General features: G+C 38.7%; 2 protein-coding genes and 1 pseudogene across 4 annotated transcripts in view; 1 reads left to right on the top strand and 2 right to left on the bottom strand.

The window, feature by feature from the left end:
• The window catches only part of LOC146522669 (uncharacterized), a 67,044-nt gene extending 49,982 nt beyond the window's left edge, over positions 1-17,062 (bottom strand). Inside the window, exon 1 of the mRNA XM_085153597.1 lies at positions 16,872-17,062. The gene's annotated coding sequence lies outside the window, so the exon portion shown is untranslated. The remainder of the gene's footprint in view (positions 1-16,871) is intronic.
• LOC146522668 (uncharacterized) lies at positions 636-22,935 on the top strand. Of its 2 annotated transcripts, XM_085153569.1 has the most exons (4): positions 636-897; positions 3,965-4,020; positions 4,128-4,487; positions 4,922-5,877. In XM_085153569.1, exons 1-4 carry the CDS (start codon positions 677-679, stop codon positions 5,113-5,115), a joined length of 831 nt encoding a protein of 276 aa, XP_085009695.1. In that variant the 5' UTR covers positions 636-676; the 3' UTR covers positions 5,116-5,877. The 2 variants fall into 2 exon arrangements, with proteins under 2 accessions (XP_085009695.1, XP_085009696.1); XM_085153570.1 differs by lacking the exons at positions 4,128-4,487; positions 4,922-5,877 and adding an exon at positions 22,120-22,935 and having other exon boundaries at positions 643-897.
• On the bottom strand, positions 13,366-14,210 carry LOC146522670 (uncharacterized; annotated as a pseudogene). The gene is made up of 2 exons (XR_014873003.1): positions 14,108-14,210; positions 13,366-14,000 (listed from the first exon to the last, which is right to left on the bottom strand). The product of XR_014873003.1 is annotated as an uncharacterized LOC146522670 (transcript).
• Positions 22,936-26,950: the final 4,015 nt, after the last annotated feature.

Raw genomic sequence — 26,950 nt, 5'->3', positions numbered from 1 at the left:
TAAAATGAAGTGGCAAACCACCCTGGCTTTACGAATATAAGCTACAAGCATACTCTGATGGGCAACGTTAAGTGGCAAACCGTCATACCTACTTATATTTGTGCTGGTATTCCTCTGTGACAGCAGAAATGTGCATAAACTACTTACGGTAGGACGTTTTGCCAAAGTAGAAGGTTTGTCAGAACACCGGTTTGATCAGCAAGACCTGTTATTTGTCTCACGCACACTAGACAAACATGGTGGGTGTGGATGTTTTCCCAGTGCCCTCGAAAACAGCTGAATCGTGATAGATCACGTCAGTCCCGACCAGTCCGCTTGATGCCCAAACAACACTGACAAAGGCAACCTGAACTCTTCCTTGTGTTAATAACAACAGTTAACCCTTTCACCTACGCAGGAATACAAGCACATGGATAAATCAGATGTATACGAGGGCACACGTCGTCTTCCCCGATGTGTAAAAACTGTCTTAAAGTTGTCTCTCCAGCGTCAGACCGACAAAAGATCATAAAAAACAAACTTTTAGCTCATGTATCTGTAATACAAAATAAGCTTAACGGTGAGTTTGGACAGAACGATATCTAAATAACCGGAATATCAAGAAAAGCGGAGGAAAAAAAGAGGAAAAAAGAAATAAAAACTCAGTCGAATTAGTTAAGAATGACTTGATTGGTCGATGGATGGCAACGTTTATAGAGGGCGGGGCTTCACTGCCCCGGGCTCACCGAAGACGACAGCGGTATATCTGAGAGAGGAAACCATAGGAGCACGAAGTTCGTTTTTGTGCTACATTTGTGTGTTTCATTTTTTCATGTGTGAGGATGTAGCTCCGTCCTTCACTCGCTCAGCAGCACCAGAGTTTTATTCCCACGGGGCCCTGTCCACAGTCATCGCAGGGTAAGCGGGTAAACGCTGTTTCTCAGTGATTTCTTGGTCATTTTCACCTGAAGTGTCTTGTACTTCTGCTCTGAAGGATGCTGTCTTTTCATTCATTCATTAAACGGTTGGATCGTCTCAGTAAGGAGAGAAAAAAAGGACTTACATCGATTGGCTTGTGGAGGAAAGGATGTGCAACAGGTTTGGATTAAGGATAGAGGTGGAAATGTGCCTGCGAGTGAAGGTGGTGTGTTGAAGAGGTTGGATGGGGTACTTTGAGGAGAATGAAGAAAAATGAGAGAGAGGTGGGGGAGGAGTGCTGGATGACGGTTGGTGATCCAGGAAATGCAAAGTGTTAATAAAGAGGAAGTGAGGGCAGCTGTGGAGGGGATGGAGAGTGGAAGTGCATGTGGCCCAGATGGCAAACCTGTGCAGGTGTGAAATGTGGCAGAGAGAGAGAGAGAGGTGGAGTTTTTGAACTGACTGTTGAACACAATCATGGAGCGCGAACCAGAACAAATGTGCTGGTGCTGATTTTCCAAGAGCAAGGGTGAAGTACAGGTGGCTCAAGCTGATGAGCCACACCGTGAAGATATGGGGAAAAGTTGATGATCCGTGAGCAGCAGGCTTCATGCCAAGAAAGAGCTTCTTGTATGCAGTGATTATGAAGAGGCTGACAGATGAGGTCAGGCAAGAGTGTCCGTGGACTGTGATGTTTGCAGATCACATATAGTGATTTGTAGTGAGAGTAGAGAGCAGGTGGAAGAAGCCTGGATAGGTGGAGGGATGCTCTGGCTAGAAGTTGAATGAAAGCCAGTAGAAGTAAGTCAGAGTACGTGTGTGTGAATGAGAAGGAGGTGGGTGTAACAGTGAAGGCAGATGAGTTTTAAATACCATCCAAAGCGAAAGACAAGAGAAGCGAGGAAGTGCGTGCAGGAAGGGTGGAGTGGGTGGAGACGAGTGCCAGAGGTGATTTGTGGGAGAAGGACCGCAGCTAGAGTGAAAGGACATTTTTCTTTTCCACAAATAAATATGTTGTTCTCCCAGCAGCTGTATTCAATAATCGGAGTCAACTAGACCCAAGAAGGAAATGTGCCTTCAGTACAGTAGATAAAACATTTCATTCACTTCCTGTTTCTTAAAACTGTACGTGTTGCATTAAAAAGCACACTGCCATGACCCTTTTGTGTCGACACCAAGATGTGAAGCAAGAACAAGAATAAACTTTAGTAATAATGTGGTTTACAAATTTGCAATAACAATCATGCAGTGAGAAAATAGTCTTTTGTTTATGTATATGCATCTGTTGTCCTTTAATATTAGAGGAAAAATATACTAATCTTTTTGAGAACTGAGAGGAATCCAGTGTGAGGTGAGGAGGGGGCATGCAAACTCCACAGAGAAAGAGCGAGCTGAGAAGATGTTTCTGTTTTTCAGTTGTTATGGTATTAAAAATAATTTAGAAGCAGAAATAAAAGAAAAGTCTAAGGTTCTGCTGCAGGTTTCTGCTCCTAAAATATAACTTTGGATTTCTACAGAGTCAAACTAAAGCTTTGGCAGCAGGCTGCTGCTGCTGCTTTCATTTCATTTGCCTGTCAAATCAACACAGAGAGGCCTGATGAACTCATGTCTGTGTTACTGATGAGAGTTATTAGTTATTATTAATCTCTTGGTGTCTTTTACAGCTTGTCAAATAGTCGCAGCAGATGGCCGCCCCTCCCTGAGCCTGGTTCTGCTGGAGGTTTCTCCCTGTTAAAAGGGAGTTTTTCCTTCCCACTGTTGCAAAAACACTTACTTATAGGAGGTCATATGATTGTTGTGCTTATGCTCACTTTGTAGCATAAGGCAGGTGCCTTATGCTACAAAGTGAGTCTGTCTCACCCAGGGTGTCTTCCCCTTATCTGCATTAACACTGCCCGCTAGAATAAATGGGCCCTGATTTAGGGATAAGCTGTTTTCTAGTTTGGGCTACCCTTACCCCCTTCCTGATGTCATCCTCCCACTGTACCTGTCGGCGGATGTAGCTCACTGTGTTACGGCCTAATAATGATTTTTGAATTGATTACCTCTGACATATAAGTCCCAGCTTTCCCAATCCTCATCACAGCTAAGTTTTGCTTATAATTTAAATATCTATTTTTTTAAGCATAAAAGTTATTCACTCATCACACGAGGGCCTCAGTGATGACCGATCACTTTGAAATGGGAGCGACACACTGAACGAAGAAAAGAGAAATGACAGTATCGATTGCACCACATTCATATCGATCTGACACCAATACCAGCGTCCACATGGATACTATTAATATTAATATTTCGATCTATCTGCCGATCCCTACTATGTACTGGGCGCGGACTGATGCCTTTAAAAGGCCATAGTAACTTTTTTTCTCCCAGAGTCTGAAGGGAATGATGCTTAGTGTTGCACAGCTGTGGTGAGTGACATCATAATAGCTCTGTGGCTTTTTGAGTCTCTATGAACTTGAGAAGCCAAAGCTAGAAAGTGTTGATATATTTTTACTTTTCCAAACCTACCTCAAGTGCTTTGTTTTGATTACTTTTTTTGTAATAATCTTTGTCCTGGATTTATTTATTTTTTTTTAAAGTTGATGCTAACATGTTACTTTAACAAGAAGGACCTGAAGCACACACCGAAGTCAAAGTCGAGCTATATTTATTTGCAGCGTTTGCTACCTTTGTTGCTTCACACCACACACCAATCCTGTCAGGTCCTGTTAACCTACTGAAATAAGGAATGAATGACCAAGTGATGATAAACAGCTATGTGGGTCAGCCTCCCCTGAAACTACACCCTGAACCTGCTGCTCCACCCCATCCCTGCAGCTGAGTCATAAGCCACACCCGTCGTGGTTGCATAAGCAGGATTCTGACTTCTACTGAAGTAAACAGACTAAATATTTTTTTCAGCACTTGGTGACCGAGTTAACGTTACTTCTAACAAGATCATGAACAGGATCAGATGTAATGAGTGAATGAAGTCAGACTGTAGATTTTCCTTCTTCTAGCTGTACTGACTGACCTTTGACCTCATGTGTTGATGACTCTTCACCTCTGTCCCCTCTCACAGGGAGAAGATGATCTGCAGGATCCTGCTGCTCATCATCCTCACCTCATGTGTCTCTGGTTAGTTTACAGCTTCACTTTATGAACTCCAAATAAAGCTCAACAACAGATTTGTTCCAGTTCTCAGTGTGTCTGCTCCTCTCTTTCCCTCTCTGTCTCCTCAACAGGATCATTTGTAGTCAATGTGACACAGACCTCCTATCAGGCAGAGGAGAACCACAACATCACACTGGAGTGGACGTTCACCACCAAACCTGACAACTCCACAAACTCTGTTTCCATCATCTGTCAACAGATGACTAATTATGAAACCTCGGGCTTCTATCATGTGTCCAATGGTGTTGAGGTGTCAGAGTCTCAGGATGAAAAGTTTTCAGGACGAGTCCAGAGTGACAAAGACGCCTTCAGAGAAGGACGAATCAGACTTCAACTGTCCAGACTCAGGACTGATGACTCGGGTCTGTACCTGTGTGAGGTGAAAACCGAGTATGATTATGGCTTTGACTACTGTCGACTCAGCATACGTGGTAAGAAGGTTAAAGCAGTACAAATTACTCCATCTTGACATTCAGAAACCAACAAAGAATATTTGTTTTCCTAAAACAAATAATAAAACAATAATCATTTGATTCAGGTGTGTTGACCCATGGTGTTATCTAAAACCTGCAGGACACCGGCCCTTGAGGCCTGGAGTTCGACACCCCAGGTTAAAGGGGTCATATGTCACTGTACTGATATACAGTTGACTTGTTGGTTCCCTTTAACTTCATATTTATCAATTCTGCAATGTAAGAGAGCAGCAGGGCCTGTCAGTAATCTTATTGTTCATCGAGTTCTTTATGCTCCAGTTGTTATCAAAGTTTTTTGTTGTTTCTTTCTTTATGATGCTTTCAGAACAGGGACTGCTAACAGCTACCAGTGATATTAAAATATTCTCTCTTCATTTTTCTCTCCTTTGCAGCAGCTGCTGTTCGTTCCAAACCTCAGGGATCAACTTTGAGTCCATCAGCACACACCTGGATGCAAAGGACGGTCCTCTACACTGCACTGGGATTCGAACTGGCAGCTTTACTTGGCTTTGCAGTTTTACTGGTTAATCGCTTCTGTGCCTTAAGATGTCGTACTCGGCTGAGAAGATACCAAAATTTTATTTAAATGTTTAACAGGAGCTTTGTGGTGTCGTTTTGCACCAAGAGAAACTAAAAGCAGGACTTGGAGGGAGCCATCAGGCAGAAAACCTGAAGTTCAAGAATTCAAGACTGCGTAATGTATGTTTGAGGTATCAGAAAGCCTCATTGTGATATGAAGTGCATATTATGTGCTCATGTATCACTGCAGAAAAGATGATGGGGTAGGTTATGCTCCCATGTGTGTCCTGTTTATTATTTCTAAGCTGGACGCTCATCCTGCCACCAAATGGGAACTTTAAAAAAAAAACAAAAACAAACTTTTGCTCTCTTCAGTTTGTACAGCCATTAATCCACCAGAGGATTTAGCCTATAAATGTGCTGTTTTCCCATCAGCTGTATTCAGTGGTTAAACTTTAACAAGTGCCTGGAGTTAACAAGACCAAAGAAGGAAATGTGCTGTTATTTAATCCTGACAGTAGGGACTGGACTTTGTTACGGCAGATAACACGCTTCATTTGCTTCCTGTTTCCTCAACGTGTATGTGTTCCTTTAAGAAGCACACTGTCACGACCCTTTTGTTTTTACAAACAGCAATAAACGTTATTAATAAGAGTTTACAAGATTTGCAATAACAAACATGCAGTGAGAAAATAGTCCTTTCTTTATGCACATATAAGAGTTAGGCTTTGTTATTAGACTTTGATACATGCATATTCCATAAACAAGGGTCTCAGGTGAGCAGATGGTTCAATGTTTCATTGTTTATGGTTTTAAAAATAATTTAGAAGCAGAAATAAAAAAAAAAAGTGTAAAATTCTGCTGCAGGTTTCTGTTCCTAAAATGTAACTTATGGTTTCAACAAACTCAAACTAAAGCTTTGGCAGCAGGCTGCTTCTGCTGCTGCTGCTTTTATTTAATTTCTCTCTCAAATCAACACGCACAGGCTGATGAACTCGATTTCTTTGAGCTGGAGTTCGTGAACTGGAGGAATTTCATGTCTCACGCCCGATGCTTTCTTCTTGTTTTAAATCCAGTCTAAACTTTGAACCACACTCAGATTTCAAGACGCTGCCTGCAGGACACAAATCATGTCTGGAAACAGATTCTGAGGTCAATATGATACGTTGTTCCTGCATGAAGATACAACATACAGTTCTTTATGCATTATGGAGGAGGAGCATAACAGCAACAAGAATTTCATCAAAATGATTTAGGCATGGAAAGATTTGTTTTTATAGGGAAAGAAAAATGTCCATGAAAATAAGTATTTTCCTCCACTTATGGAACTAAGTGAAATTCACCCTCTTGGCCAGATGATGGTGCTATAAGCTCACCACTTCACTGTATCCAATCAAATATATTATTATTATTAGTAGTAGTAGTATTAATAATAACATTATTATTATTTTATGGCACTTATTGCAAACTGCTTCAGTAAAACACCCTAAACAACAAAATAAATATCAAACAAAATAAAAAAGCAACACTAACCAAACCATATCCATGTCAGTTAGGACATGCAAGAATTCCTTGATCTCTCAAAACAAGATACAGTGGGATTCAAAACAAGTTTAAAATTAACATTACTTAAAACAGTAATATGGAGGTTAAATGAGAATGTCAAAGTTGTAATGACATTTATAATAAAACAGTAAATGTTTGATCATCGTTTCTTTCTTTACACATCGGGAGAAACTGCTGTAGTTGGGGCAGCTGTGGCTACAACTGTAGCTTGCCTCCACCAGTGTGTGAATGTGAGAGTGAATGAATAGTGGAATTGTACAGCACTTTGAGGTTCTAGAAAAGCGCTATATAAATGCAATCCATCATTATTATTATTAGTTATGTAACAGTCAAACCAAGTGTGGCACAAACATCATGAAACAGAAAAACTACAGTTTTCTGTTTTAGATCATAAACTGCTGTCTGACATTTCAAACAGATGTTAATGGGAGAGAGGTTTTTGTCTGTAAGTACATCTGAAATGATGTGTCCTCATAGGAAGCGGGTCCTTCAGAAAAAGTCCCCTTAGTCCTGATGGGTTGTGTCTCTAAGGCACTCCCTGCTGGGTTTTCTGGCTTTTTCTCCTGTCCAATAATCACAGAAACTACAGCAACTACTCCCAGCCCAGATCAACGTACAAGCTCATGCTTCTCCAGCTCTGACAGAATTAAAAATAAACTCTTCTAATTTCCTACTAAATGCAGTGTTACTGAGGGAAACAAGAAACAATCCTGCACTGTTAAAATAGATATAAGCAATTTTTTGTAATTTAGTCAATGCAATGGAAAAAAAAAAAAACTGGACTGAGTTGCTGGAACACTGTTATCCCAGCTATGGTTATTGGTCATCCTTTGGATACTTGACACTTTTTAGATCATACTTCACTTTCACAAAACAGACATTTTTCATTTGTGGAGCCTCTGTTTCAGAAACACAACCTCCTCCGGTACACTCTCAGGGATACAACTGGACATTGAGTCACACTGTCTCATCCAATCATAACTGGAACAATTCAATTCAAGTTTTATTTAAATGCCGCCAAATCACAAGAACAGTCGCCTCAAGGCGCTTTATATTGTACAGTAGATCGTACAATAATACATACAGAGAAAAACCCAATAATCATATGACCCCCTATGAGCAAGTACTTTGGCGACAGTGGGAAGGAAAAAATCCCTTTTAACAGGAAGACACCTCCAGCAGAACCAGGCTCAGGGAGGGGCGGTCATCTGCTGAGACTGGTTGAGGTGAGAGAAGGAAAACAGGATAAAGACATGCTGTGGAAGAGAGACAGAGATTAATAACAAGTACAATTCAGTGCAGAGAGGTCTATTAACACATACTGAGTGAGAAAGGTGACTGAAGAAGAAATACTCAATGCATCATGGGAATCCCCAGCAGCCTTCACCTATTGCAGCATAACTGCACAGCATGGGGTATTTTACTTGAACAATTTTCTAGGGTTTAGCTGAATTGATGCTGATTCCATACTAGTGTTGCGCTGCAGGATTGAAAGAGACAGTATACAATAAGTGGAGATAAAGCACTGATACATAATCTAAAACAAATTCCCATAAAACTTCAGCAAAACCGTAATGTCACACTTTCATGTAATGCAGTAAATCTTTCACAGTTGGACACAGAGTTATCAGTGTCAGTATAATGTTGTTTTCCACAGACATTAAACGGTTTGAAAGACTTCAACCCAGGCCCCTACACAGATGGGTGTTAGCCTGCAGTGCTGACTGCTGACTCAACCAGGTGAGCTGTCCTGGCACCTGCTGTATAAATCATCTGTCCTGAATTCTCCTTCAGCAAAAATTAAAATGCAAAACAGCACTGAATTGCCATATCACTATCATGACGTGGCTGTAATAGTCAAATGAAAATGATAAAAGCAGTAAAACAGAGGGAGTTACAGAGACTGGTCAGCTTCTCTGTTTTTTAATCTTTTTTTTCTTATTTTAAAACGTGTTGTTTAGCATTAACACAACTGACTGAATGCAGACTACCTAAAGCAGTTATTTAAATTTCTGCTGTTTCTTTTTGAGACACAAGCAGTCATATTTAAATTTTTTCACATATGTACAAATGTAAAAAAAACAAAAAACAGTAAAAATACTGAGTTCTGTTACAGTTCACAATGTCAGTTTACAACACTTATTAAAAAAAACATCAAATATACTTTTATGCCTGTGGTGGGGCGTGGTCTGCGCTGCTGCTGCAGGGGAGGTGGACGCAACTGCACAGCATCTGCAATCATGGCTCACCGACATAAAAGGTCTGCACTGGTTATTGTTGCTGTTGGTGTTTGTGCTCCAGCCGTGTGGAAATGACAACTGCTGATGAAAGCAAGTCAGTAAAGATGCTGAAAAGCACGAAAACGTCATTGGGTCTGCCGTGGTTTCTTTACAATGCCACAGTCTGAAGAGCTGTACATAGACTAAAGAGAGTCAGAAGCACTGGATACTTTATGTTAACAAACAGCATTGTCAGGGCTACACATGCAAGAAGTGGTCTTACTTTGCTCAAATTCAGGCAAACAGCTTGATGCCTTGAACCTGCTGGTTCATGTTTTGCACCTGTTTTAAGATATTTCAGAACTTTTATTTGATATCAGATGAATCATTCAAAGAAAGCAAAGTTTAAAATTGGTTTAAAAAAAATCTAATAAATTTGATAAACTGCCTATCTTTAATTTGTAGTATTTAATTCTTTGTTGAATATTTTTGACTTGTTGTGCTTCAATAGTTAGCAGTGTTGCATTTCCATGTAGCCTTTGCATGCTATTCCAGAGGAGTCTGTTCAGTGACAGGTTGCTTCTCCCAAAGACAAGAACCAACAGACTAAAAAAAAAAATTGAATAAAGCCTGCAGATGAGCGGTGAGTGGTAGCTAACATTCTTTAATCAAAAACAAAGAACAGACAAACCAAGCTTGTGGAGAGCCTACATGATCGCAGGGCAGACAGTCAGCAGAGTTTCCCCTGAGTCAAACATAGCTCTCAGTTAAATACCTTCTCCAGGAACAAAAGGCAGTACACAGCTTTTTCACACCTTAAGGTTCACACTCCCTTGCTACTTCCCAGAGTCCTCGAAGAGACAAAAGACTCTTCCTGTGGAGTGGTCTGCTTCCCCCAACTTCCTTACTAGACCCCCACCATCTGTGACACATGTTAGAATCCAGTGGCACCAAGGCATTATACAATAAAATAATGTGATTAATACATAAGTAAAAGAAATTCCTATACACCATCACAGATAATATAAAACAAAACTGTGACACTGTGCTGCACTAAAGTCAACAAATACTTGTGAGAGCTGTGAAGTATAATCTCAGGTTAAGGGTGCACAGTTTCACCTAGTAGTTTTTTCCCTTCCGACTCATCTGCAGATAATGTCTTAGACTGATGATTTTATTATGGTCTCCTCTCTCTGGTAAATCTTTGTTTATGAGTGCAGACAGTTAGCTTAACCCTTTAACTACCCCACCAAGAAAAAAAAAAACAATGGAAAAAGTCTTATGTGCTCGACCACTTGGTTGTTAATGGTTTAAGAAGTGGATATTTTCCAGAGACTTCAGCTGCGACTCCGGGCAGACGAAGTCTGACTCTTGTTCCCCCCAGAGTGTCTCTGTCACACTGAACCCATCCTGCAAACTGTGTGTAGGGAGTCCTCAACACCTTTTATCATTTTATATAAAATTTTATCCAACTGGTAAAAACAAATCCCGTTGATGAGAGAGATATCCGTTTGGATCCGACTGTCCAAACTGATGTTAATGGTCTCCTCCTCCTCTGCCTTTTTGGTGTTGAAATCCTTTTAAAAACAAACCTCCCTGTTGAGGAAATGAAGAAATAACCGTCACAATTAAAACTGAGAGTCTGGAGAGGTCTCTGTTATGTGTACCTTATCTGCACCATGTTTTCTTGCTGATTACAAGTAAGTTGTAGGTGTAAATGTTTTATAATGTGTTATGAACTCTCAGGAAAAGGAAGCGATGCTTCAGTTTACTGCATAGAAAACATGAATATGGATAATAATGACAGTTTAAACATGAGTACAGTTCGTTCTGTATCAAGTAAAGGTAGTTGAAACTAGAAGGAGTTTCTCGTCCTCCCAGTTAATAAGTCATGACCAGAGGGTGGGCGTGTGGTGATAGCTGTGTATACTGAACACATTTCTGTATTTAGGGAGATAAGAATAATTTGATATCTCTAATTCACAGCCTTGTTACTGTCAGAAATTGGTGCTAACACACAAAAAAGTGCAGATTTCCTTCACACATTTAATCTTCAGTGATATATTTTTCTTTTCTTTTGTAATAGCAACTCAATTAAACACGAATATACTTTGGCTACAGATTATTTAAAGTGCTTCAGGATCTATAAACACTAAAATCATCTGTGTTGATCCAAATGTAATGTTTCTAAAGATAACCAGATGGAGACTCTGACTATGGTAAAATGTAAACTGTAGCTTCTTTGTAGAAGTGTTTCTAGAAGCTCTGAAAATAAACAATTTTCTCAATAGAAAATAAAAATATATGAAGAAAGAGAAGGAAAAAATACAAAAAAATATTATGCATCAATAAATTTACAATTTTTTAGGACAGTTCTGGTTCACCTAACTCAAGGGATGAACCACTGCTATGTCTATGGATAACATACTGCTTACAAAGAAATTGTATATGGCAGTCTGCTTACAAGACAAAACACACCTGTCCCCATTACTTAAGTTGAATCTACAAAAATTTCCAAAGATAGCCAGAGTTAGATCCAAACATAATTTTTTATTTTTTTGCTGGAACAAGGCGATTCTCAAAGAGCTATTGGCTGAAACAAAAGAAGAAACAAAAGAAGAGGCAACTTCACAGCCAAACCAGGACAGATCCTGGATCTACATCTTCATACTCTGTGGGCCTCAAAACTGGTCCTAAAGACTAAGTCTTGTTTCATGTTTTGAAGGTGTTGAGGTGTCAGGATGAAAACTTTTTCAGACGAGTCCCAGAGTGACAAAGACGCCCTCAGAGAAGGACGAATCAGACTTCAACTGTCCAGACTCAGGACTGATGACTCAGGTCTATAGATTCGAAGTGGACACAGACCATGACTGATTGATAGCTACAGTCTCCATGTTCCTGTCAAGGTCTTTTTTTTCCTAATATGTGTACTATATATAAATCCATCCATCCATTTGCTTCCACTTATCCTTTTCAGGGTGGCGGGGGGCGCTGGAGCCTATCCCAGCTGTCATAGGGCGAGAGGCAGGGTACACCCTGGACAGGTCGCCAGTCTGTCGCAGGGCTAACACACAGGGACAGACAACTATTCGCACTCACATTCACTCGCACATTCACACCTAGTGGCAATTTGGATTATCCAATTAACCTATCCCCATAAGCTGCATGTCTTTGGACGGTGGGAGGGAGGGAACCCAGCATGGTGGCACGGTGGTTAGCACTGTTGCCGCACAGCAAGAAGGTCCCGAGTTCAATTTCACCATCAGGCCGGGATCTTTCTGTCTGGAGTTTGCGTGGGTTCCCTCCTTGTACTATATATAAATGTATTAAAACAAACATTATTAGCTGAAATCCAGATATTCTACAGCTTAATTTTCAGTGTAAACCAATTCCATATACATTTATGTTACACATGTTGATGCCCTTCACCAAACAGTGGCCTCTGATCAGCTAGAGGAAAAACTTAAAGGGAGAACCATTTCTTTATGTTAGACTGCAGCAAGTGGCAGCCCTTACGGCTTTCTGTGTTTTTTGTATTATATGGAGGAAATAATAAATGAAACACAAACAGTCTGACTTCTTTTTACAAAATAAGTCATTAAACCTTTACTTCAAGAGATTTTGGGAGACAGACATTTTTGTACATTGGACTGAGAGCTACAGGAGCTCTAAATTTAACACAGATATAAGTGAACCTGTAGAGATGTCTGTTGTGTACATTTACATAATATGCACATAATATTAAGTATAATGTCCTTTGCTACACACAACTCCATGACAGTTTACAACACGTCCGATCGTCATCATTGTTAACATGATTAATCTGAATCCTTTCAACATTACAACAGTAAAAACATTAAACACTGAATTTATATCTGCACGTGTTGCGTGAGGGTAGAGGTGTTTCCCTGCTGATTACAGTAAAGTGAACACAGTGCACATTTCATCATCTGTCTGATGAGTGACAATATGATAATGTGTCTTAAACAAACAAACAAACAAAAAACAGAGGATAAAAAACTTCCATTTGATGTCCATTATCATGACACTTATTCTCTGGCACTAATGCACTCTCTGTTAAATAACAACAAATAACAACAAATGCAGTTTTTATCAGCTTTGAACCTACATGAGTACATCCATCAGGATGTTAAACAGATTTCATTGAAACATTGCAGGTTTTTTATACTTATACTAGTCTTACCTTTATGATGTTCAACTCTGGGAAAAGGGATGTCTCACCATTGACAGTTTAATATCACCTGTGCAAAATACAACTTTGAAGGTTTGTATACTGAAATACATCAGAGCTTGTAATCTCATGGCCATGACATTTTAAATGTCATTTAAAAAAAGATTGACTTGGAAATTTTTCGATTTATGGCCTTACATGTAACACTTGCAAAGAGCACTTAAAGTAAAACACTCATACTGTTTCTACTGATCATATGGAAACTGACTGACATGCATCACTGAGCTTTGAGTAAAAATTCTGTTTTCTATGCAGAGAGTAAATGAAAGAAAAGCAGCAGAAAAGTAGCACAACGGCTGACAGTCCACAGTAGACACCTGTGAATTGTTGAATTTCTGTGTTTGATGTCTCCGGTTTTCTCTCACATTCAGGACAATCCGGCGCTGCTGCAGAGAGACCAAACAAATTTGATTAATTTATGTTTTTTTTGTTTGTTTTTTTAAAGACCAAATATTAGAATTCATTTCACAAAAAAATTGTAAAGCACAAACAGAGCATTTCTATTTATGCAAAGTACTGCTAAACATGAAATAAATGTTTTACTGCATAATCTCACCAGTGACGTTTAGTCGACATCTTCCAACACCGAAGCCATTATCAGTGTTCACCTCACACAGGTACAGACCCGAGTCACCAGTCCTGAGTCTGGACAGTTGAAGTCTGATTCGTCCTTCTCTGAGGGCGTCTTTGTCACTCTGGACTCGTCCTGTAAACTTTTCACCCTGAGACTCTGACACCTCAACACCTTCATGAACCTGATACAGACTGAGACTTTATCCTCAGTTATCAGGTTACAAAGGATGAAGATGTAGGTCCAGGATCTTTCTGGTTTGGTGGTGAACGTCCACTCCAGTGTGATGTTGTGGTTCTCCTCTGCCTGATAGCAGGTCTGTGTCACATTGACTACAAATGATCCTGTTGAGGAGACAGAGAGGGAAAGAGAGGAGCAGACACACTGAGAACTGGAACAAATCTGTTGTTGAGCTTTATTTGGAGTTCATAAAGTGAAGCTGTAAACTAACCAGAGACACATGAGGTAAGGATGATGAGCAGCAGGATCCTGCAGATCATCTTCTCCCTGTGAGAGGAGACAGAGGTGAAGAGTCATCAACACATGAGGTCAAAGGTCAGTCAGTACAGCAGGAAGAAGGAAAATCTACAGTCTGACTTCATTCACTCATCACAACAATCTGATCTTTTCATGATGGTAAAATGGTAAATGGACTGGTTCTTATATAGCGCTTTTCTACTCTTTCTGAGCACTCAAAGCGCTGTACACAACTTGTACATTCACCCATTCGCACAAGCACATTTCTTTAAGTGCTTTCTAAGTAACATTCACACACATTCATACTCCGATGGATGCATCGGAGAGCAATTTGGGGTTAGTATCTTGCCCAAGGATATTTGGCATGCAGACTGGGGAAGCCAGGGATCGAACCACCAACCTTCCGATCAGTAGATGACCTGCTCTACCACCTGAGCTACAGCCACCCAATGATCCTGATTATTACACTGACTGACCAAAACTACATGAACTACAACCACTGCAATGGAAGCAACCAGAAGAAAAACCTGCACTTTAATTTATTCTGAAAATATTTGACATTTTTGACAAGTTGACAAGTTTTCAGGGCTGACAAAATGTTTTTCTGTCACATTAAGATACAAAAGGGAAATTGAACGCAAGTTAACATATAAATAGCTTTTCTATAAGTAATTACTACACACAGTATACTATATGATTACTAGCTTACAGCACAATAAGCCACCAACCATTGTTTTTAAAAAAAAGCAGCAGTTAATGTAGAACAAATGTTTTTTGGATATTAGTTATTTTATAAGTCCATTTTATAGACTCTTTGTATTAATTAGTCAAACCTTACCAGTTAATCAGAATTTTGTTAACTTTTATTTGGCATGGATAGCTTGTGTCAAGCAGCCACATACTTTTCTTGTTAGGTGGATGAGGATATTATAAAGTTAACTGGCTCTGCCCTTTACCTTGCTATGTTTGTTTTTACTAATTAGTTATGTTTTAGTTAAGCATAAGGTCGGACCTGTTAGATAAGACCATCTTATGACAACAGAGATGCATATGTTATATTTTAATGTACTCTTCTTAGCAGGTTCACAACATCCACCTGAAATTTGAATAGAATAAGAATAATTTTCATACAGTGACGATATTTTATCTTTAAAGTTTACATTTGCAGCATGTTCAATCACTGTGAAACTGATGCTTTTTAGCAAACTTTTAGCCATTTCCAGAATTTGTACCCAGACAAACTTTCCGAATTTATTAAAAATATTTTTCAAAAATTAATTTTGGTTGCTCAAATCTTCTAAATCACTGTAGGATCATTGGCTATGGCAGTGTTTGTAATATTTGACTTTTTTTTTTTGACACACACTGACTCCTGCAGCTTTCTGCAGTTTTTGTTCTGTGAGTTTGAAGTCTGTCTCTGTGTGTCTATATTAATTGTGCTGCTCTTTTAGTGGCTGTTGTTTATCCTGTTGGAAAACCTCCAACAGTGAAAAAAAATTGAAATAATATATTTCTTGGCTAGCCTACAACCTGGTAAGGTTTGCCAAGCTGCAAAAATCCCACGCCTCTCAATCCTCTTTTTTTGTCCTTCCTACACTTGGAAATTGAATTTAAAGTTTTTCAAAGTCCGACTGCCTGATTGTGTATGTTTTTGTATTCAAATCAAAATGTTGATAAATCAACCTTTCATACTTCACTGCTTGAGAAAATGATTGTCTAACGATGTAAAACGTCAACCATAAAATAATCGCCAGAAATTTCTGGTTCAAGATTTTAATGAACCATAGTGGAAAAAACAAACAAACAAAAAAACCATTAAAGAAAAAATAGAAATTGTAATTTTCATTTTTGGCTTTTAATTTGTATTATATTTGCTGCATCTGACATTTTTTTAATTGCTTAAAAATATAGTGTGCAAATATTTAGATTTCTCAGGGGGGAAAACATTACACAGATGATGTAGCAGTCTCAAAAACTCACAAAACACTGTATGTTTCAAATATGACACACTGGCATTGCATTCATTCAGGTTCATGTTGTATGGATAATTGTTAGGATGCCTGGGTCGTTGACCCAGGGTTTTGAGTTTATATCTTATCATTTCTATGCTTTGGTTTCTTTGTTAGAGTTATATCTTATGGTTTGTCTCTGTGTAATCCTTAGTTGCTGTCTCCCCTGTCCCGCTATATCCCCGTGTCCAAGTCAGTGTCTGTGTCTGCCCTGGTCCACGTCTCTGTTCCCTCTGTTGTAGTGCCTGCATGTGAGCATGTTTCTTTTGTTCAGTCTGTGTTATGTGTTTCCTGTTTTACTTTGAAGGTCTCTGTCTTATCTCAGTGTGTTCAGTTTACGCTTCCTTGTCTCGTCAGTTCTGATTTCCCCCAGCTGTGCTCTCCTTCTGTGTCTCATTCCCCTCGTTACTTCCCAGTGTATTTAAACCCTGTGTTTCGCTGAGTCGGTGTTGCGTCGTCCCTCATGCTGTGTGGATATCCCTGTGTATCACTGTGAGTTTTGTTTATGAGTTTCCAGTTTAGTCTAGTTTAGTTTGCTTTTTTTTATGACTTTCCCCTGCCAGCAAATAAAGCTGAGTTTTTTGTGTTTAAACCTCATGCCTGAGTGCCTGCATTTTGGGTCCAACTCCTGCCTGCCACACAGCGACTCATGACAATAATTGATACAAATAAACATGAAAAACAAACCATAGAAGGAGAAAAAAATACATTAAAAAATATAATACATACAGCAGTGTTCTCCTCTTCTTTCATTTGCTAACTGTTTATTATCTTTAACAAGTCCTTCCAGTGTTGTAGTTTACTCTGACTCCTGCTTTTATATTGCTTCACAGTAGGCGGAGTGATCTGCCTCCGGTTTGCTGATCAGCCAATCATCGCCTCACTACTTGTTCCAACTTGACTTCATTTCTCTTTAAACTTTCACTTTTGGCTACAGCTCACAGGTTATGTGGTCTTTGCCAAAAGAAGAAAGAAAAAAAAAAGTTCAGCAGGAAAAACTTGAATTAGCTCTGGGCTGTAGGCCCAGATAGGATAACATGGGAAAAAAGCAGACTTTTCATCTGATCATCATTATAGTTTGAATTAAGACAGCTGTTGCATCAACAACCAAGAAGTGATAAAATCTGACATTATGATGACAGAAATGTTATAATAAAACAGATTTATTTCCCTCATTATACCTGCTTGATCTATTTGCAGTTAACAAGGTGACCAGAATGAGGTTTAAAAGTCACTGATTCATAGCTAAGATGATCATGTGGTAGATGACATCACTGCATCCCATGTATAATCTAAATCTTCTATATACATGCGCTGATATTTCAATGTCGAGTTTTACCACATTTAGTTTGACATAACATTTACTAAAGAGAGAGCCATATCTTACAGTACAGCACTGTGCAAAAGTCTTGAGCCACTCCTCATTCCTTTACATTTTGCCACAAGAAATATTAAATGTAAAATAGGTACAGAAGTTTATTGAAACACAAATAATTTCTTTTAGTTGTTCAGGAATAGTTCTCCAGCCTTCTTAAAGAATATTCTGAAGTTTTCTTTTGGATGTTTGTGTGCTTTTGTTCTATTCTTTGTCAACTTGCTTGCCACAAGCGCTATGTGTCCTTCATCGTGTTTCATATGATTTAGTCTAATAGTCTCTTCAGTTGAGGTCAGTGGTCATCTGTGAACTTTTCTTCGAACAGGCTGCAGCAAACTGGATGTTAATGAACCCAAATGTAGGGTTAGAGGAAAACTCTGTTAACACAGGCTTTATTTTGGCTGATATCCGTCAGTGAAGACTACCAAAAGGCCAACAAACCACGCACCCAGGAAATTAACAAATTAAGAAATCTTCGGAAGTAATAACAAGGAACACACACAGTAGGGTCAACAGATGCTATGACAGAGTGAGGGAATGACAGGACTATTTCTACACATAACAGTAATCAAGGAAGTGAAAACTGGAGGGTAATGAGACACAGATGTAGACAATCAAGAGAAAGCTTGTAACAACTATTGTTACAATTACCATAGAACTACCTTATCACAAGAACTGAATACACAGAGAACATAAAATATAGAGAACCTAGAGAATAAATAAAAGTAATTATTATAGGCAGTTTTAAAGGAATTCAAGCCCAAAACCCTGGATAATGACACATGCAGTTTTTAAGAGGCAACTACATTCCGGACTATGTAAACAACTTTCAGCAACCAACAATTCATTTTAAACTAAATAACCTTGAATTTAACAACAAAAGAAAGTAGTTTTTAACTGATACAAAGTTATATGTTATCACTTAAATTTTATAATTTAGACATTTAGCCTGCCTGTAAATAAAGTGGAATGTAGCCTTAATAGAATTAAATTTATTGTTTACTATCTGAACATTTTTATTGTCAAGAACCACATTTTAGTTTCATTATGGAAACTGAAACATGAAAATGGAGCTCAGATGTCACTGTTGTGCAATTTTTGATTATCTTCAGTATCTCTAACATCTCTTTAACAACAGTCTCTGAGAGGCTTGGGTTGGGCCAGGATACTTGACTGACAGGTAAATATAATGATTATCTTAGCTTGGAGGAATTAGTATGAGACAAACCTCTGAATAATCTCTATGGTTACATAAACAAACCAAAACACAAGTGCACAACACACCACAAAAACACAGATACAATTATCTTGAAAATACATTTCACTACAAATAACTTAACGGCTTTTAATCTCCATGGTTACATAAACAAACCAAAACACAAGTGCTCATCACATCACAAAAACACAGATACAATTATCTTGAAAATACATTTCATTACAAACAAAGCTCAAAATGTGAAACTGTTTATTTAACCCTCTGATGCATGAATTATGAAAGCCTTGGTCAAGATTGTTTCTTAAGTGTTTTTATTCTTCTCAGGACATGAAAAAAAAAGTTGAACTCCCTTTTTCCAAAAATATGGGTTTTTTTTATAAAGTTATAGCCCTTATAGACTCCAATCCAGTGGACTACATGCACCCGAGCACTCAGAATGCTGCAGAAGAAGCTATCAAAAAACACCTTGTGATTTTTGTGTTCAAGCCATTCCCAATTCACTGATGCGACCACTACTTGCAGAGCCTTGGTAGACTTCGAATCTATTCATAAAGCCTGAGGTTGCTGCTCTCACCCATACCTTCACTCCCCAGGGTTTGGGCTTTTTTGGGATGTATTGCTTGATGGACAGTAGGCCTTTGAAAGGAATTATCTGCTCATCTACTGACTGAAATTCATCAGGGTCTGCTGCTGCCTTGAATGTCTCCTGAAGAGCACATAGGATTGGTCTTATTTTGAAGAGCCTGTCTGTGTTTGCTGGCTGGTAAGTCAAGTTATCTACAAAGTGCAGGTATCTTAGGATTTGCTCATATCTGTTTACAGACATGGCATTTGCAACTATTCCAAGACGAAGACCGTCCTCACTAGACCAGTACATTCGTGCCCTAGGATACCGAATGTACCCCATGATCAGGATGATCCCTAAAAAACCTGAATCTCTTCTCCTGTTACTGACAGTTCTTTCCCTTTTTGTAGAGCATACAAGTTGGTGTTGTATGTTATATTATCAATTAGATCTACTGGAAACAGATGTCTGAAGAAATCTACGGGATCCTTCCCCTCCACATTCAATTTCCACTCTCCTAGATAGGAGGCAAGTCTCCATCAAAGTCATTGTTTTTGACTTTCCAAACATTTTTGCGGGCTTGAGTATTGTCAGGTGCCATGTGCTCATCACAGCTCCCTGATCATGCTGACCTTCCTCTTCATCCTGGCCCTCATCATTCTCACTTTCTGTACCCTGACTGTCTGTGTCTTCATCATACGTAGCTCCTATATCTCCGTTCTTCTCTGGCAGCCACTCATCATCACTGAACTTATCACTAAACTCATCATCACTGAACTTATCATCACTGCACTCATCAATGAAATCATCATCAATGGAGCTGGGTGGAATTTCCTGGACTATTCTGTACGCTGCCTTATTCTTTGCTGCATTTGAAGTCTACAAAATATGATAAAATAATTATTATAGTAACTCAAACTATAGCTGATCTGCACAGAAATATATATTTTAAATGAGTAGCTTATAAATGTAACAATTATACGCTTACTTATAACCAAACAGTCCCAAGAAACAGTGAAGCAGTTTATGACTTATGTTAAAAAAATATAGTGGGTAATGCATGATGTCCACTTTAATGGACACATGGTTAATCGTAGTTTTCTACATATTAGACATAACAATTTCTATTTCCAAACAGATAATATCCTTCCCTAGATGTTACTGCATATCGTCATATTTTCTTTTTACCTGTTGGGATCTTCTAGCATAGAAGGATTGACAGGATATGCAAGCAGTGGTCGGCAGGGGTGGCAGTTTGTCTGCCATCTATGATTCAGAGGAAATTTACTTGCAGTTGCACTAACTGAACACTGAATTGAACTCAATGGAGTATGGCAGCAGAGAGCACCGTATGGTTTCCACCATAGAAACCAGTGCATTAAAGAGATATGTACGTTTTAGTACAGGGGTCGGCAACCTGCGGCTCTGGAGCTGCATGCGGCTCTTTTGTCCTTATACTGCGGCTCCGGGTGGTTTTGGAAAATAAATTAGAAGTATTTAGCTGAAGTGTATTTTATTTGTGTTTAGTTCCTTTTTTAACTTGTAGTTCTAAATTGGAAGATTATTGTGATTTTGAAATATAAAAATAAAATTATATCTTATTATTTTTTCATTGCTCAAAATAAGTGTCACACTCGCGGAAGCCGGTGTACCCGCCGAAACGCCGTGCATTTATCGAGACTTTTAACCCCAGGTAGGCCAGTTATGGATCTTCGGATCCACATTATGTCAGCAGCTGTTCTCCTCCGTAAACTATGTTAAAAACAAAACCGCTCACGCCCCACAGATGACAGCTTACAGTCCTGCGTAAAGATGAAAGCCCCGATTTGCAGACGCTGTGCACAGAGGTTCGGGACCATAAATCTGATTGTAAACATATCACGACAGACCCGACGATGTTTCCATGAACATGCTTTTCAGCATCTCTTTATTGACCACTTTTCACACACGGTTGTTGTACACATACAGCCGGCTGTAGCTTTTCAGCTCACAGCCCGACAACACAACAACAGAGAGAGCACAGACTTTAAGGCGGCAAGGCGTGATTGCAGGCGCCGCTCAGGTGCGTCCGACTCCCCTGCAGCGGCGCTGCAGACCACGCCCCGCGTGGTAAAATACATATTTAGGCAGAATTTTGCAAATATCTATTTTTTTTTAGCAGCATAGTGCTTTTTTCCAATTTCTTTTTAAAAGTCAGGTCAAGGCTCCAAAAGCCCAAAGGCAATATAAGGGTGGCGGCTCACAACAGTTTTTGTTTGCTACATGGATCATTTTAGTTCAGCTGGGTGTCTTTCCTTTTGTTATATTTCTTTAAGAGTTCAAAATGTGTTAATTACATAAATAAAATCTAATTTTCTCTGTAGCACTTCATGGATTTCATAAGCAAAACACCTTAGTTGCTCTGTGGATTATTTTTCAAATTAAAACATTTCTAGCCCATAAGAGTGAATATATGACTGCAAGTCTAAGCTTTTCTGACGTCAACCCTGGAGATACCTATTTTGATACTTTTCTGTATCATTAAGGACATTTTTTCAACTTTTGACAACAAAAGTGACAAAAAATCAGCTTAAAATTATAATGTCCCTTCTTCTAGCTGTACTGACTGACCTTTGACCCCATGTGTTGATGACTCTTCACCTCTGTCTCCTCTCACATGGAGAAGATGATCTGCAGGATCCTGCTGCTCATCATCTTCACCTCATGTGTCTCTGGTTAGTTTACAGCTTCACTTTATGAACTCCAAATAAAGCTCAACAACAGATTTGTTCCAGTTCTCAGTGTGTCTGCTCCTCTCTTTCCCTCTCTGTCTCCTCAACAGGATCATTTGTAGTCAATGTGACACAGACCTGCTATCAGGCAGAGGAGAACCACAACATCACACTGGAGTGGACGTTCACACCCACAGCTGAGAGCTTTTCCATCATCCGCGAAAAAGAAGATGATAATACAACCTGGGTCTTCTATCATGTTCATGAAGGTGTTGAGGTGTCAGAGTCTCAGGATGAAAAGTTTTCAGGACGAGTTCAGAGTGACAAAGACGCCCTCAGAGAAGGACGAATCAGACTTCAACTGTCCAGACTCAAGACTGATGACTCGGGTCTGTACCAGTGTGAGGTGAACACGTGTTATTGTCTTTTCATATCTGCCAGTTGTCGATTCAATGTAACCGGTAAGGTTTTTATTGGACATTTAAAAACTATAATTAAACAGATGTGCTGAGAACTGATTTTTCTTTTTCATTTATGTATCTATTTAATTTAATGTTATTTAAAAGATCATTAGGCCTTTTATATTAGAAATGTGTTTGAATGTTTTAACTCCAAGAAATTTACTTCATTTTCCTACAACAGCTACTGACCAACTCCAGTCTCAGAGTGCAGAAAGTTGGGGAAGGGATAAACAAAGTAACTCACAATACAAAATGTTAAAAGCATTTTTCTTTGTTAAATAATTTTAATAGCTCTCCTTTGAGAAATATTTTGTAATTGTTAAGTTTTATTAAGTTATTAACCTGCAAACATTGTCATCAATGTGAAAATTATTCTGTTCAGGAAACAAAATCTTTTTGAAATTATATTTTATACAAGTATTTCTAAACTGTCCCATTCAGACATTTGTGGTCACACCAGCTTGTAATGTAGGATAAAAATAGAACAAGCTTTATTTTATCAATTCTTCTCAGTCTATAGATTCTTTTTTTTCAGTCTAAGGGACACAAAGCTGTCTGTTTACCTGCTGGAGTTTAGATTGAGTAATTTAAGAAGGCAGCATCTTTTAGAGACCTCGTACTTGAATGTGCACACACAACAAGTCAGTAGTTAAACATGGTTAGATTATTTAAATATCAAATGATAATCAGACGAACAGACCAAGAGGTGTCTCTGTTCCTGAAGTTTTACATCAATGTTTAAATGATTTATAAACACTAAAGTCCTTCACGGTTAATTTGTTAATTTTTGAATCACATAGCTGGGATTTAAAACATTTTATTTAGCTTTTTTAAAAGCAAGCTCACTCTGCTTTTAGAAAAGGATTAACTGTGATTAGAACTGTGGTTAAAACTCTGAGGAGCAGCTAAAATCTTTCCTTCTTCAACATGTCCCCTTTGAGTTAAATGTAAACATCTAACACCTTTGAATCTGTGGAGTAAACATGCCCTGAGAAATATGCCATTGTGTTGTGCTGCCTGTGTTTAAGATGGACACACCCTGTGCACAGGCACGTTACCAGGATGTCCATAAATGGTCAAAAAGAAGCCTTCAACTTGTTTGTGATGTCTGTGTGTAAAATGTGCTCATTAATGCACCAGTGCCACAATTTGTTTTCCAATATGAGTCATCTCACCCCACATTAGCTCATCATGGTATGAATGCCATTTTACTTGTTTTAAAGTAACAAGTTTGATTAAAGTTTGATCTTTTACATTGTGTATAATGTCTATTGATTGTATTGTTTATTTTAATATTTGTGTACAGCGCTTTGTGACTGCCTGTCTGTGAAAAGCACTTAATAAATAAACTTTACTTACTTACTTTAGTTGTTCACACAAAGCATAAAAGTAAAAAACAATATATACAGTGTTATCTTTATTTTAGATTTTAAAAAGTATTTGCGGCTCACAGTGTTTTCTTTTGCGTGGAAACCGGGTCCAAGTGGCTCTTTGGGTGTAAAAGGTTGCAGACCCCTGTTTTAGTAGCTGTCCACTCCAGTGACCAGTATGCATCAGCGCGTTAAAAAAAATCATGATGTATGATCTTAATAGCAAAACCAAATGAAATCTATATAAATCTGTGGTTTAGTATATTAAGCAGGAAAACTTTTTTTTTATTTGTTTAAGCTGAGTTTATTTGTTTAAATGAGTGATATAATGTGTTATGTTTAACTTTATTTAAGTTAATAAAAAAAAATGCTTCCAGTAACAAAGCTGTGTTGTTGTTGTTTCTTTCCCACTGGACTAAAAGTCCCTCTGCTTTTCTCAGTCAGTCATTTATTTGATTTTGTCTTATGTTAAAACAAGTAAAATGGCATTCATACCACGATGAACTAATGTGGGGTGAGATGACTCATATTGGAAAACAAATTGTGGCACTGGTGCATTAATGAGCACATTTTACACACAGACATCACAAACAAGTTGAAGGCTTCTTTTTGACCATTTATGGACATCCTGGTAACGTGCCTGTGCACAGGGTGTGTCCATCTTAAACACAGGCAGCACAACACAATGGCATATTTCTCAGGGCATGTTTACTCCACAGATTCAAAGGTGTTAGATGTTTACATTTAACTCAAAGGGGACATGTTGAAGAAGGAAAGATTTTAGCTGCTCCTCAGAGTTTTAACCACAGTTCTAATCACAGTTAATCCTTTTCTAAAAGCAGAGTGAGCTTGCTTTTAAAAAAGCTAAATAAAATGTTTTAAATCCCAGCTATGTGATTCAAAAATTAACAAATTAACCGTGAAGGACTTTAATGTTTATAAATCATTTATAAATCATTTAAACATTGATGTAAAACTTCAGGAACAGAGACACCTCTTGGTCTGTTCGTCTAATCATTTGATATTTAAATAATCTAACCATGTTTAACTACTGACTTGTTGTGTGTGCACATTCAAGTACAAAGGTCTCTAAAAGATGCTGCCTTCTTAAATTACTCAATCTAAACTCCAGCAGGTAAACAGACAGCTTTGTGTCCCTTAGACTGAAAAAAAGAATCTATAGACTGAGAAGAATTGATAAAATAAAGCTTGCTCTATTTTTATTCTACATTACAAGCTGGTGTGACCACAAATGTCTGAATGGGACAGTTTAGAAATACTTGTATAAAATATAATTTCAAAAAGATTTTGTTTCCTGAACAGAATAATTTTCACATTGATGACAATGTTTGCAGGTTAATAACTTAATAAAACTTAACAATTACAAAATATTTCTCAAAGGAGAGCTATTAAAAATATTTAACAAAGAAAAATGCTTTTAACATTTTGTATTGTGAGTTACTTTGTTTATCCCTTCCCCAACTTTCTGCACTCTGAGACTGGAGTTGGTCAGTAGCTGTTGTAGGAAAATGAAGTAAATTTCTTGGAGTTAAAACATTCAAACACATTTCTAATATAAAAGGCCTAATGATCTTTTAAATAACATTAAATTAAATAGATACATAAATGAAAAAGAAAAATCAGTTCTCAGCACATCTGTTTAATTATAGTTTTTAAATGTCCAATAAAAACCTTACCGGTTACATTGAGTTGACAACTGGCAGATATGAAAAGACAATAACACGTGTTCACCTCACACAGGTACAGACCCGAGTAGGGATGGGTATCGTTTAGGTTTTATCCGATACCGGTGCCAAACCGGTACTTTTGAAACGGTGCCGGTGCTTAAACGGTGCTCAAACCGGTGCTTAAAGAATGGAAAACACAAAAGTGGTCCAAAAACCTCTCATGTTCAGCTGTTTTTTTGTAAAAAGATAACAATGTTAGCCTTTTCTGCAGCTATGGGGCATATATGGTATCATTCTTGGCTGGAAGCAGTGCTTAAACAATGGAAAAAAAACACAAACTTTGTCCAAAAACCTCTCATGTTTAACTGTTTTCCACTTTTTCTTTGGTCATTTTAGCCTTTTTGGCCAGGGTGAAGGGAGTATCTGCCATCAAACAAGAAGACAGCTGCATGTAGCTATGATGGTGTTTGCTGTTCACCTTACATGCATTAATGTAATAACGTGGTTAGCCTACTCAACGTAAATTACACACGAACAACATTAAGCTACTCACGCAGAGAAGAACGGCTGCTGCTGCCATCATCATCCGTCATCATTTCTGCTACACTGGCAGGGCTAGGGGCCAGGACTCTCCTCTTCGGGTTTTTGGGGGATGTTGCTAATTCCGGGTCCGATAACAGGCAACCCACAAGCAGTAGATGTGCTCGGTGTGAGGTCTCGCAGCAAGCTATCAAATACGGCGCATTTCTCGGCTTTAAAAAAAAACACTATGCGTCGCCAGGTGTTTCATCAGATTTGAGGTGTTACCTCCTTTGACAGTATCACAGTATCACCTTAAAGCACTTGTTGCAGGCTGCTGAGTTTGCATCTTTTGCTGTGAAGTACAGCCAGACTTTTGACCGCTTCGCCTTGGACATTTTTAATCTGTAGCTCTGCTCTAAAAGAACGTACGTACCTGGACCCGCCTACTATTCTCGGAAACTTAAAATGATTGGCTAGAATCTAAAGTGTATCATTCCATACCAGTTGGTGGCGGTAATGCACCTTTCAGTTGTTTGCCAACCGCCAATACAAATGTAAGGAAGAAGAAAGTGTATCACAGCTCAGGAAAAAAAGCACCGAAATAAAGCACCGAAATGTGCGCTGCTTTTCGGTCTGGTTACTACCGTTTATGTCAGAACCGGGTACCCATCCCTAGACCCGAGTCATCAGTCCTGAGTCTGGACAGTTGAAGTCTGATTCGTTCTTCTCCTAGGGCGTCTTTGTCACTCTGGACTCGTCTTGAAAACTTTTCATCCTGAGACTCTGAAACCTCAACACCTTCATGAACATGATAGAAGACCCAGGTTGTATTATCATCTTCTTTTTCGCGGATGATGGAAAAGCTCTCAGCTGTGGGTGTGAACGTCCACTCCAGTGTGA

This window comes from Neolamprologus multifasciatus, chromosome 3 (genome assembly GCF_963576455.1).
Source record: "Neolamprologus multifasciatus chromosome 3, fNeoMul1.2, whole genome shotgun sequence".
In the NCBI taxonomy this organism is placed as follows: Eukaryota; Metazoa; Chordata; class Actinopteri; order Cichliformes; family Cichlidae; genus Neolamprologus; species Neolamprologus multifasciatus.
This window is presented reverse-complemented; position numbering and strand designations above follow the sequence as displayed.

Coding starts and splice junctions, on each gene's coding strand:
- LOC146522668 (XM_085153569.1), top strand. CDS start 677: ATGGATGGCAACGTTTATAGAGGGCGGGGCTTCACTGCCCCGGGCTCA. Junction 898..3,964: donor CTGTCCACAGTCATCGCAGG/GTAAGCGGGTAA, acceptor CCCCTCTCACAG/GGAGAAGATGATCTGCAGGA. Junction 4,488..4,921: donor CTGTCGACTCAGCATACGTG/GTAAGAAGGTTA, acceptor TCTCCTTTGCAG/CAGCTGCTGTTCGTTCCAAA.